General features: G+C 32.4%; 1 protein-coding gene across 1 annotated transcript in view; it reads left to right on the plus strand.

Annotated features, from left to right (window-relative positions):
* The window catches only part of NDFIP2 (Nedd4 family interacting protein 2), a 70,337-nt gene extending 61,332 nt beyond the window's left edge, over window positions 1-9,005 (plus strand). Inside the window, exons 6-8 of the mRNA XM_007960664.3 lie at window positions 3,040-3,106; window positions 5,710-5,815; window positions 7,205-9,005. Coding sequence (XP_007958855.1) covers window positions 3,040-3,106; window positions 5,710-5,813 — 171 coding nt within the window. The 3' untranslated portion in view covers window positions 5,814-5,815; window positions 7,205-9,005. The remainder of the gene's footprint in view (window positions 1-3,039; window positions 3,107-5,709; window positions 5,816-7,204) is intronic.
* The last annotated feature ends 3,488 nt before the right edge of the window (window positions 9,006-12,493 follow it).

The raw sequence follows: 12,493 nt of genomic DNA on the forward strand, positions 1-12,493 counted from the left end.
GGATTTTTAAAAATCTTTTGTATAAAATAACAATAACTATCATTCATTTAACCCTTAGTGTGTGCCAGGCATAATTTGTTACAAATAACGAGTTTTCAAACTTTTAACTGTATCTCTGATGCTGGTGATGATCTAGCCGTTTTATTGGTGATGAAAGTAAGAATAAAGAGTCTAATAATTTGCTCAAGGTCCCACAGTTGTTTTTCTTGTGGAGAAGGATTCTCACTCTGCCACCCAGGCTGGAGTGCAATGGCGCCATCTTGGCACCCTGCAACCTGTGCCTCCTGAGTTCAAGCGATTCTCCTGCCTCAGCCTCCAAGTAGCTGGGACTACGGGCACATGCCGCCAGCCTGGCTAATTTTTTGTATTTTTGTAGAGACAGAGTTTCACGTCGTTGCCCAGGCTGATCTCAAACTCCTGAGCTCAGGCAGTCTGCCAGCCTTGGCCTCCCAAAGTGCTAGGATTACAGGCGTGAGCCACCGTGCGCAGCCAGTCCCACAGTTTTTAATGTGAATTGGCATCTACCTTGGTCTCAATTCATCGCCTATGTTCCTACTTCTGTACTGCCTCTGTTACACTGTATTTTGACTTTTACTATAATGCTCCAAGTAAAACATTCCTTTCAGAGTTTAGTGCTGAGAGAAAAGTTTTCCCCTAAAAACCTGGTGTTTCCTTTCATTAGCCAATAAGTAATTTATAAATCATACTGCTGCTGTCCATTTTGTGTCTGAGCTGCCATGAACCTCAGATTTTGTGTAAATATCTTCAGCCTAGGCTTCCGATACTACTACTTTTTTTTTTTTTTTTTTTTTTGAGACGGAGTCTCACTCTGTTGCCCAGGCTGGAGTGCAGTGGCCGGATCTCAGCTCACTGCAAGCTCCGCCTCCCGGGTTTACGCCATTCTCCTGCCTCAGCCTCCCGAGTAGCTGGGACTACAGGCGCCCGCCACCTCGCCCGGCTAGTTTTTTGTATTTTTAGTAGAGACGAGGTTTCACCGTGTTAGCCAGGATGGTCTCGATCTCCTAACCTCGTGATCCGCCCGCCTCGGCCTCCCAAAGTGCTGGGATTACAGGCGTGAGCCACCGCGCCCGGCCCCGATACTACTTCTAAGGTTTTTATTATTTGGTTAAAAATACATATGTGTTTTATTAAAAACTAACAAATTACATTTCGAAAGTAGGATGTAAACAATGAAATAGTGATGTTGTATTAATATAATAAAATCAGATGAATTCTTAATGTTCATTAATTTATTTTCCAAAATTTGATTTCTCTAGCCTGTGACTGGCCAATCAACATGATTGGTTTACTTATATTAAAAAAAAAACAGTTGGCTTAGGCTTATGATTTTAGTATTTTAAAACATTTTTGCTAACACAGTAATGAGTCCAACATTACTTTATCCTTTTTACATAGCGAATCCTTCTCTTTCAAAGTATTTTGGTGAAGAAAGACTCTGTTCTGGCTGTTCAGGTTGCCTGTTACTGGGTAACACGCAGAAATTTAAAATAAAAACGTATTGCCTTGGTTCTTTATTCTTTTTTGTTCTTGAAAAACCTTTAAGACCTATATGAAAGTGTTTTATTTCTAACTGTGAATCACTTGACTAAAAAATAGTATAGTACAGTCCTGTGTAAACTGCATCTTTTCCATTTCAAGTCCCTCCTTCATTGTACACATATTTTAAAGATGTAGGTGTACGTGGGATCTCTGTGTTTAGTAGTACTTTGAAATTTTAAATCTGAAATTACATTTTTTAAAAAGTACTATAAAATGTAAAACATGAAATTACTGTAAATACTGAAATTACTATAAATGGTTGATTTATTAATTAGAAATACTTCCTGAGAAAATACTTAAAAGGCTATAAAAAGTAGACTTAGGTAATCTTTATCTGATATGCTTACTAAATAACATTATTTACAATTTGTAAGCATTTTTTATTATTGCCAAAGCCTAGGATTTTTAAGCTTATATGGAAATTACCAACAAATAATTGGAAATCTTTACCTATAAAGTTACAAATACTTTTAGTTAATATCAGATTTGGGAGCAAGTCTGCATTTAATGAAATCATTTTTAGTTACATCAGATTCAATTTGCAGGCCAGTGGAAACAGGGTGGGTAAATACAAGCTAATTTTTAATAATTTTAGAGTAGGTTATATTAAACACTTTTAAAAAAATAATCATTTGAGGCATTGTTTTAGGTGCTAAAGTTATCTGAAGTAACTGAAGAAAATCAGATTGATTTTTTAAAAAGCCTTTTAAAATTAATGAAGTGTGATGTCTAGAGTCTAATTAAGGAAAAGATAACTGTGTCCAAAATCATCAAACTCTGCCTTCCATCTGCCTGTTCATATTCCCACACCACAGAGAATATAAAACTGTCTGCCATGGCCACTAATAGGAACTGTTGAAATGCCACTCTAAGGTTCAGTTAGCTGTTCTCAGCTCACTGTTGGGAACTGAATGCTAGAGCATCTAGTTTGAAAATAGAAAGACTCTAATGGGGGTCTTTATGCACCTAGTATTTTTGGCAGTGATTAGCAGTAGGGAGTATACAGAAGGTCAAAAGCTCTTCTTTTTGGAGGTCAGCAGGATACCCCCATCTGATAAGATTAAACTAATGTGGCTTTTGGTGTTAATATCTGAAGCAGCGGGTTGCTATAGTGTGTTTGGGATGGTAGTTGTGGTTTTGAGAGATTATGAAAGAAGGACTGACGTGAAATTTTTAATAAGAAAATGTGTGATTCAGACATATAACATTTACTTGTATTTCTTGCAGGGAGTTTGAAACTGGTTTTTGTTTCCAAAATACTTCATTTATTTATTTATTTATTTTTGCTATTGCATAAGATGATTTTTTTCTCAAATAATTTATATATATGTATGCCATTAAGTGTTTTTATTTTTCCTTTGTGCTATTTTTTAAGTGTTAAAGATTATTTGAGGTAAATCATTCTGAAACTGAAGATAATCTATGATTTTCAAATTCAGGTGTACGAATTTGGTTAATATATTTATGTTCACTCCATAGTTTTCTGATTATTTTACTGGATATTTCAATGGACAGTATTGGCTTTGGTGGATATTTCTTGTACTTGGTAAGTTTATTCTTAATGTATTTAGTTTAACTTTGATATTTCCAAAAACTGTAAATATAAATAAACTATGGCACAATTTATGTGGAAATTATTTTTCTTCTGTAAAATTCTCATATTCAAATACATCATCTCACATTTTTAAGCCATTCTACATAGCACTACAGATTTCTTAGATTTAAAATCCAGAGGCTATCAGTGTAAAGAGTCAGTGGTGGGATGATCATTGAATGCCACAAAATTTTAAAATAACAACGTGATAAAAAATTGTCTTAGCATTTATCTCAGAAAATATACACAAATAACTTCTTTTAATGATCTTAGGAAATTTGAGAGTTGGATAGTTTGGTTGTTCTATCTATTCTCTTATTTTTCAATCGTGGAAACATTCTTTATGCTTTTGAATTGTGCCTTGAATTAATCATTAATCAGCCAGGCATAAGGAAAGGCTTTATGCCTAATGATCACAGTACTTCTGTTGAGTTGTCTTTCTGTAAGACATGTCTTTTTATTAATATTGATGGAATTTTATGGATTTTCAATTTTTGTTCCCTTTTGTTTTTTACCTTCGATGTGAGATAATTAAGTTAATCATTAAATCACATTATACCTTTAATCCACTTTCAGATGTATTTGCTGACATAAGGAATACATTTTGTTTCTTGTTAAGATTAAAAGCCCATGTTTCACTCAGAATTGTACCAGAAAATAACAGCATTTCAGTAGGTGGCAGTCTTCTCTCTGAGTTTTTATTTAGTCGTACTGTTAGATCTTTAGGATCTTTTGGGGAACAAATTATTGTTAAATAAGGTCACTTAATTCTTTAATAGCTAGAGTGAAATTATTTTAGTGTTATGACCTTGTTGAGATGCATCTGGAGGTGAAGCCAGTTTTATATTGTTGTGTTCTAACTGCCTGAATGCCGTGTTCTTTATTGAGTTTCTTACCTAAAAGTGAGAAGGTTTATAAAGTCTGTTAAGTATTTAAGTATATTAAATGAGTACATTTGTGTGTGTATATATATTATTTAGAGATTGGAGGAATCTTAGGGAGGTTAATGTGGAGCAGAGTAGAATACAGAGGACAATGCCAGTTCCACTTCAGAGCCGTAATCTAGTATTTATTTATTTAGGGGAATGTGAAAATGTAATAAATGATAAAAATGTTGCTCTCACATATGCTGAAAAGAATGTTGAGCACTTTGTAGAATGCTCAGAAACAGTAGCCACTGAGTGATTGGTTTTTAGATATGAACTGGGTGACTTCTTTTAGAAAATGCCTGAAAAGTAAAATGTGTGTTAGAAAACAGCAGCTTTAGAGAGAAAGGAAGGGATCCCACAAATAAGTTGGTTTACATTTTTCAGTAATAGTTTTACATTTGGATAACAGTATTACTATCTTTGAACAGCATCTGGAAGGGTATGAGGGTGGAATTCAGAGGGAGTCCCGAACGGAGGGAGTTAGGATATGGGAAGCAGATGCAATTGGGTTTAGCTGAAATTTATACCCTTTAAGTCATCATTTGTATCTCTCTTCTGTCTTTCCTCTCTAATTTACTACACACATGCTTCTTTTTTTTAGTGATTTGATTATTGCCTTGCAGTTGGGGTACAAATTTAGTTTGAGACTTTATATTTTAAATTCACAAACTCCTTTTCCTCCTGGTGAGGAAAGTCATACACATACAGTAGATATCTTCTGTTTTTGTTTTTGGATCCCCCACCCCAATTTCCTGATTAAAAATTTACTGGGGTTAATGTTTCCCTAAGAATCATGTGCTTAAGTATTTCAAAGGCTTATACTAATAATGGTAATGTTTTATATTGATCTAATATTTGTTATGTGAAACTTTAGAGAATTTCACAGGTATTGCTTTTTAAATTATTAAATATATCTGTGGTTATTTTAAAATACTACTTTACAAAGGAGAAAACTGAGATAGATATAAGAAGAATCCCAGATAATCTAAATCATTAGAGTAATTGTCTTCCAAGTTGTCTTTTCTAACTCTTCTTAATTTTTTATTATGTTAGTTTCTTATTATTACTTCAAAATAAGAACTCATAATTGAAAATATGTACATAATGCACATATTCAAATACAGATTTCACAGATGACAGGCACTTGATACTGCTGTACAGGCTTATTGTTTTTTTCCCCACAGTTGTTAGCAACCACATGTATATTTTTCCTTTTTATGTACTTTATATAAATAACTATGTCTTAGTTCACTCAGTAGTTACATTAATTGAAAAGATTTAACCCATGGGCTCAATGGGGGTTTTATGAGTTGAATCAGTTTAAGTGCATCAGGTAACTTCGCTATTTAAGAACATTACTTAAATGTATGTTTTTATGTAATTCTGGAGTTGTATAACTAGATTTGCTTTAATTTTGGTACATCTAGGCTTAACAAATTGAAAAATTGTATTTCCTTGTGACAGAGTTTATCCTTATAGTGTAAAATATATTACAGAAATGAATGGAAGTCTGCAAATAAAATTCCTTAAGCCAAGAGGATCTTGTTCATAATTGTCTACTTTAAATTTATCTTGTCCCTTTCTGTATAAAAACATAGTATATCCATATTATTTCATCCTTCTCAGGTCTGCTCCTTTTCTTCAGAGGATTTGTTAATTATCTAAAAGTCAGAAACATGTCTGAAAGTATGGCAGCTGCTCATAGAACAAGGTATTTCTTCTTATTATAGAGGTAAGAAATATTAATCTGTGAACTCTGCCTATTCCCTTTATGTATTCAAATTTACCAGATACATGTTAAATGCCTAATGTGTATTCATGATTTTTACTGTTAGCATATTTAATATTTTTTAATACTGCTAATGGTCAGCTTATTGAAATTTAATAAGTCATAGACCTTTTTAGATAACTCTTAGATTTTTAAAATTGAATTTCATAAATTTTAGTTTTTAAAATACATAACGAGTAAACTGAAATTTTAAATCAGATTTTTAAAACTTCTCTTTAAAGATTAACCATAGAACGTATATGAAGTAACCACCAGCACGAAATTTGAAAGCTTGAAAAACAACAAACTATGACATAGTACTTAGACTGAAGGAATGGGCATTTTTGTATAAAACAATGTGAAATTCGCATAGATATCTGGTGGAAAAAAAAATCTGTGATTGAAAAACAATTTGTCTTGCAGTCCTTTTAACAGTCTGGATCAAGGAATAAAAGTCATGTGAAGAAAATAGTTCTGTTACTGTTTTCTTAATGTGTGCTGGTTTTTATCAACTATGAAGGCTACAACTTGAATAAGTAGGAATATGAAGAAATGAGTAGACGTAGTTATCCATTGAATTTCTGGAGGCCGTGGATATAGTAATAGTATTTATTTATTGTGCAGCAGGAGTATCTTCACATAAAGTGACTTCCTACTCCCTATTCTATTTTTTAAAGCAAGTACCATGTAATTTATGCCTATAAATAATGTAAATTGATAAAGCATTTGAACTCCATAACCAAAATGTCTACTAGTGCTTAACTTCTGAATGTAGGACTATAAGGAACAAAGTGTTTCAAGTTTACTAAGTATTCTTTTTTCAAATAAATTGTATGCTTTGTGATTTGGTTGCTTACATTTTATTTATCATTTATGTAAGTTATACATAAGCTTATATAATTTACTTATTTCTGCTAGAGTACTATGAATACACTTGTATTTCTAGATCATGTTTAAGTATCATTTTAAGTGTTCTATTAAAGTCTCCCCCAACGACTCCCGAAGAAGTCGCTGTCGCTTTATTTTAACAAGCAAAATATCTTCGCAAACAGTGGCATTAAGAATTTGTCAGTATTAATAATAAGATTAAAAGGCAAAGTAATTTTGCTATTTTACTAATTTGTGTGGTTATCTTCTGTGCATTTCGAAGAGTGTAAAATACAATGCAAGTATTTTCTAGATGAAAGTCTGCTATAGAAGCCTTACACTTTAGAATATATTCTGATTTATAGACTTTATCAAAAGAATATTATATACTTGATATAATTCTTCTATAAAATGTGTTGTATTATACTGTGATTTAGATAAAGACAACTTAATACATTTTAAGACTAATTCCTTCTTTGTCTCCAGACTGCATCAACCCGACATTCCTTTCTTATACCAATGTGAAATTTCCGGATCATCTGTAAACCTACAACTTTAATAGAAGACTACTAATAACAGAAGACTAGTGAAGAAAAGACGGAGCTTCAAAATTGAATGGCAGGGTGGTTTATGCTTACAAGCCATTTCTGTTCATTCTTTAAGTATCTGTATTTCATTTGTTTTGCACATACGCATATGTGCCCATTTGAGAGATTTGCGTATACTTGATAGAAACCGTAAAGTTGTAGCAGTTAAGTCCAGTCACATTTGGTTAATCAGTGTTTGATATAATTGAAAGAGTTGAGTGGATAAACAGTCTTCCAGCTTGTAAATGCCATTGACTTCTGACCTGACATTTAGTATAATAAAAATGAAATTATTAACCATGTCTAATGATTTAGTTTCTGGCTCTTAGACTCATCTGGTAATTCTACACATGAAACATCTTTTGTTACATAAGGTTTATTAAAACCTGCAGTGCTGATTATTAGAAAGGATTTGTCAGATTTTTTAACATGACATTTACATTATTATTTAGGAAAACTCTTCCTGTAAATAACCATGCATAACTTACTTTCTGCAATGTTTTCTTAGAAATTGTGTCCGGATAGCTTCCATTAATTTTAAATTAAGTGAACTAAATATATATATGTATATGTATACATATACACACACACACACACACACACATATATATATATTTAGAAACCTGAGTGTTAAAGATAGAATTTGTTTTAGGACAAATTTTAAGAAAATGTGGGAATACCAAATGTCCTTTATAAGATAAAAAAAAATTTTTTTAAGGGACATACTAGTTTTAGGGATTTTCAGATGAGAAGCTGGGTTTTTAGGATTGCCCGTCTTGGAGATTCTTGCAGGAAGAGATTGTATTAGATATTATATTTATTTCATTTAAGATAATTTTGGAAGTTAATTTTCTAAATAAGATAATTCTCATTTGTGTTTGTCTTTTAAAAAGCCAATAAAATATCTGTCAGTATCATTGTAATAATTTTTTTAGAGTTTAATTTGTAAAGCTTAGCAAATAAAATCTTGTACTATTAATAGCTTCTTGCTTTATGACTTTAGGATTAACTTGTAAAAAACATATCCTGAACTGAGATATGCAAAACACTCATTTTCAAGTTATGGAAATGTGTTTGTGGCATATAGGACTGTGGGGTCTGTGTGTGTAGTGAGAGTATGTAACCATTATTACAACTGGAAGTTAATTTACATTCATAAACTACTATATTTCCCATCTTGCAAATCATTTTATGTCTCATCTGTTTTTCCTTTCGGTTATATCTTTGGTTTTGAATACCAACATTTAAAATGATGGTATTTTATCTTTTAAACTTAAAAATTATTTAATACAGCTATATGGAACGTATAAAATTGATTTCTTATTTATTATTAGACATTACTACTAAAAGGTACATCTAACTATTCAGGGACATTTTTCCATTTCCAAAAAATAAAATTTATTATGCTTTATAACCCCTTCTGTATTTCTCTGTATTTTCTGATTGTTTCATTGTCTTTGATAAATAAAACATAGTTTAGTTTTGCTAATATAGCCTATTTTTTGTTTTGTCTCATTCAGTTTGCTTTCCTGCGTAGAATTTTTATTGTTGTATTAAAATTTTTATTGTTGTATTAAAGTACCTGTGTTACAACCCTTGAAGCAAGACAATAGCATGGGGTAAAGAAAAAATACTTGGTTTAGTTGCCTAATTTGGAAATTAATTAAAATTAAACTGTACTAATAACATATTCAAACTCATGCTGTATCTCTTTCGTATTAATTTCTTATAGACCTGTACTTTATTCTTTCAATAATTTTTAAATTAAATTAAAGCTTTGCTACGTGGTAATTAAATAATTACTAGGAAGCTTAGCTATCAAACATCGACTTACTAGAATTTCATTTTAGCTTTTATGGTATATGTGCTTGTTTTCTGAATATGGATATGTTACTTTTGATCCAGCATCAAAACTTCACTTTTTGTTTTGACTTTCCCCCCCCAAATCTATAAGGTTCAAGTATACATATGACTTAATCCTCTATAATTGGCATAATTCAATGGTAGCCTTAAATCTCATCACGTAAGCAAGGGAATCAGAATGTTATTTTCAAGAACTTAATGTTCCCTTCAGATATATCAAATCCTGCATACTTCATTTCCTGTGACCTTGAACAGCTGCTGTTGTGTTTTGGGGACACTTGATCATCTTTGCACTCTGCCTTAAAGATTGAAAAATCAGAACTCTTGTTAGGGTATCTAAACATTTTTGAGTGTGAACTGGGGATTGGAAGTTAATACAAAAATTTTTCAAATTACTTCTATTGTAAATGAATAAGCTGGTCATGGCTAGGATAATCCATTTTCATGTATTTATGCAATAAACTGAATTTTAAGGCAAAAATACACTTTTCCATATGGTGTATGCAGGATAGATTTTAGGAACTTAGATTAAAATAGAAATCCCATTACATTTGATTAAAATGAAAATCTCTGCTTAATATAAAAAAATACTTAACTTTAGCCTATTATTTTAAGTCTGTAAGATATATTTCATTTTAGACATGCCTTTGAAGTTGTTCACATATTTTTACCTGCTAAAACAATATTATTTCCAGTAAAATCTCTCCTAACAGGAAAAGTGGAGTTCAAAATATCCAGTTGGAGAAAAATTCAGAGTTCCTTCATTTAATATAATTTTTTTCATCTAGTATGCACTATTTCCAGAAGTGCAAAAGGTAATGATAGTGAATGTGACACCGTACTTAACTAAGGTAATATATATCCTTAGTTTGCTCAAAACTGTCCTGTTTATTCCTGTTTTCTCAGCTTAATAGTGCCTCGTCGTACTCGAAAGTGTTCTAATTTGGAGGATAAGTTATATGATCATCCTGTGTATAATTGTAGACCGTACCAAGAAGCGACTACCTTAGCTCCACTGCCCTTTGAGGGATGGAACTGGGGTAAGGGTAGGAGCCAGTTATTATTGCCACAGTGTTTTCTAATGAACCATTTGGCCTGTAGAAGAGGAATAGTATTTTTTTTAATAGTTGTATTTGAACCCAGCTTATGGTAAATATTAAACTGAATGGCTTTTATATTTTTAACTGCTGTTAAATGTTATTTTAGCATTTATTAGTTGTTTAATTCTTCAAATAGTCATATGAAATATTAACATATATTTGATAAAGGTCAATTGTTAGATGATAATGTGCCATTCATTATCATAGGAATGTCCTTGCCCATATATAAAACATGCTGGCATGTATTTTACTTGTTAATAAAGTTGTATAGATGTGGAAGTGTGAACCTGTGGTGCATCCTTTTCAAAATCAGTTTAAGATTCACTTATTATCACCACTTTGGCCTCACTAAACTGTTTATGTGACAAACCTTTCAAGATTGGAGATGGAAACAACACTTGTGAAATTAGGTTGGAGTTTAAACATCTTCTAACTTCTCAGTTATTTGTATGTCAGGAGATAAATTGTGGTTTAATTTTAATAAACACAAAATACCAGCTTTTTGAAAATAATTTGTTCATTTCTGCTTTGTAAAGTATCATTGGTCATGTAGGTCAGACCTGCTTATGCGTGTGAATTCTTATTTGGGACATAATACCTAACATGCAAAAATTTCCAGCAAGTAAATAAGAAAAATAGAAAACTCATTTCATACTTTTAAAAACATGTTTTTAAAGTTTACTTTAAGCTCAGAGTGTGTGCTGCTTTTACTTTTTTAATGTTTTGAGCTTATATTTCATTATTTTTGTTTTGAGAGATTGAGTTGTGCTTTAAAAAAATTCTCCTTGTTTTATTAGAAACTGTTATTTAAAAAAAAAAAAAAAAATCAGCACCTAAATAGAGAATATATGGGGTATTACTCCTTTAACAGCGGAGGTTATAGCACACCAAAGCAATACTTCCAGTTCACAGAATCTTAGAGGTTTTCTCTCTCTTCAATCTTGCAAAGAACCACTTTACTACTCCCTAATTAAATTCATATTTGCTCCTTATGTCTTGTCTCCTGCAAGTGGAATTAAAGCAAAAGTTACCTAGATGACATTTGATCTTAAGGGATGCAATTAGGTGAAAAGGGGAAGGCAGTTGCCTGTTAACCAAGCAGTAAAGCATTCTAGCTAGTAGGACAAATGGAAGTTTGACATACCTCTCCAGGCAGAAGGGTGCGGAGCCCAGAGGCCAGTCCCTTAGATTTTCATTCTGAATTGACTTAGATGATACTCCCTTATAACTAGTGACACATTTATTTTGCTCGAAGAGCCACTGCACTGAAATCCTTGTTTGAAGTGATCAGGAAGTAAGCTGGTGGGCATGTTGTTTCTGATTCTAGGATAAATTACTTCACCAGCTTTCTCTTACAATCATAGGTCAACCTTGGGTTTATTTTCAAAAATGGCTGTTATGTCAAAAGGGAAATACTTAGATACTTAGATGGGAATCAAGTTCTCCAGACTCTACCGTGATCATACTTTGGATCATTGAAATATTTTTGAGTGCCTCTTAATAGTTCTTGAAGGGATTATGCTGTTACTGCCACATAAAATCTGTCTTTTACCCTATTCTTCTTTCCACCTTCTTTGAAAAAACACACACACACACACACACACAAAAACAAACCTTAATTGCTATCTCTTTCAGGAAACCTTTTTCTCTCATCCTCTTTAATTTTCATCATCTTGGTTTCCATAGCCCTATGTGTGATTTCTGTCAAGGTACTTCGAGACAGTGCTGGGAGTATTAATTTTTAGGTTACTATCCTCAATTATATCTTACTCAATTTTGCATGTCACCACCCCCCCCCCCCCCCCACACAACACCTAAGCACAAAGCTCAATACATTTAGTGAATGATTGGATAGGATGGATGCCAGTGTGAGACTGTGTACTGGTATATATAAAATATCTTCTGGCCTTTAACTCAATGTCTAATAGAGGAAGATTTATAAAGAGGAAAATTGCCTAATATTGAGGTACGAACAAAAATTATGGGTCAGAGCAATTGAACTCCAGGAGAAAATGGGCACTCTTCACTGCAGAGGTGACACTGGAACTAGATCTTAAAGAATAAGTAGAAGTGTGCAGTGTGTTTAAGCATTTCATACATTCTCATATTTTTCCATCTCTTGCATGATGTTCTCTGCCTTCCTTGATTGTCCTCAGAAGGAAGGAATTATCTTTCCAATTCTCATAACACTTCTTCTGAGGCTCTATATTAAACCACTTTCTACT

Source organism: Chlorocebus sabaeus, chromosome 3, assembly GCF_047675955.1.
Source record: "Chlorocebus sabaeus isolate Y175 chromosome 3, mChlSab1.0.hap1, whole genome shotgun sequence".
Taxonomy (NCBI): Eukaryota; Metazoa; Chordata; class Mammalia; order Primates; family Cercopithecidae; genus Chlorocebus; species Chlorocebus sabaeus.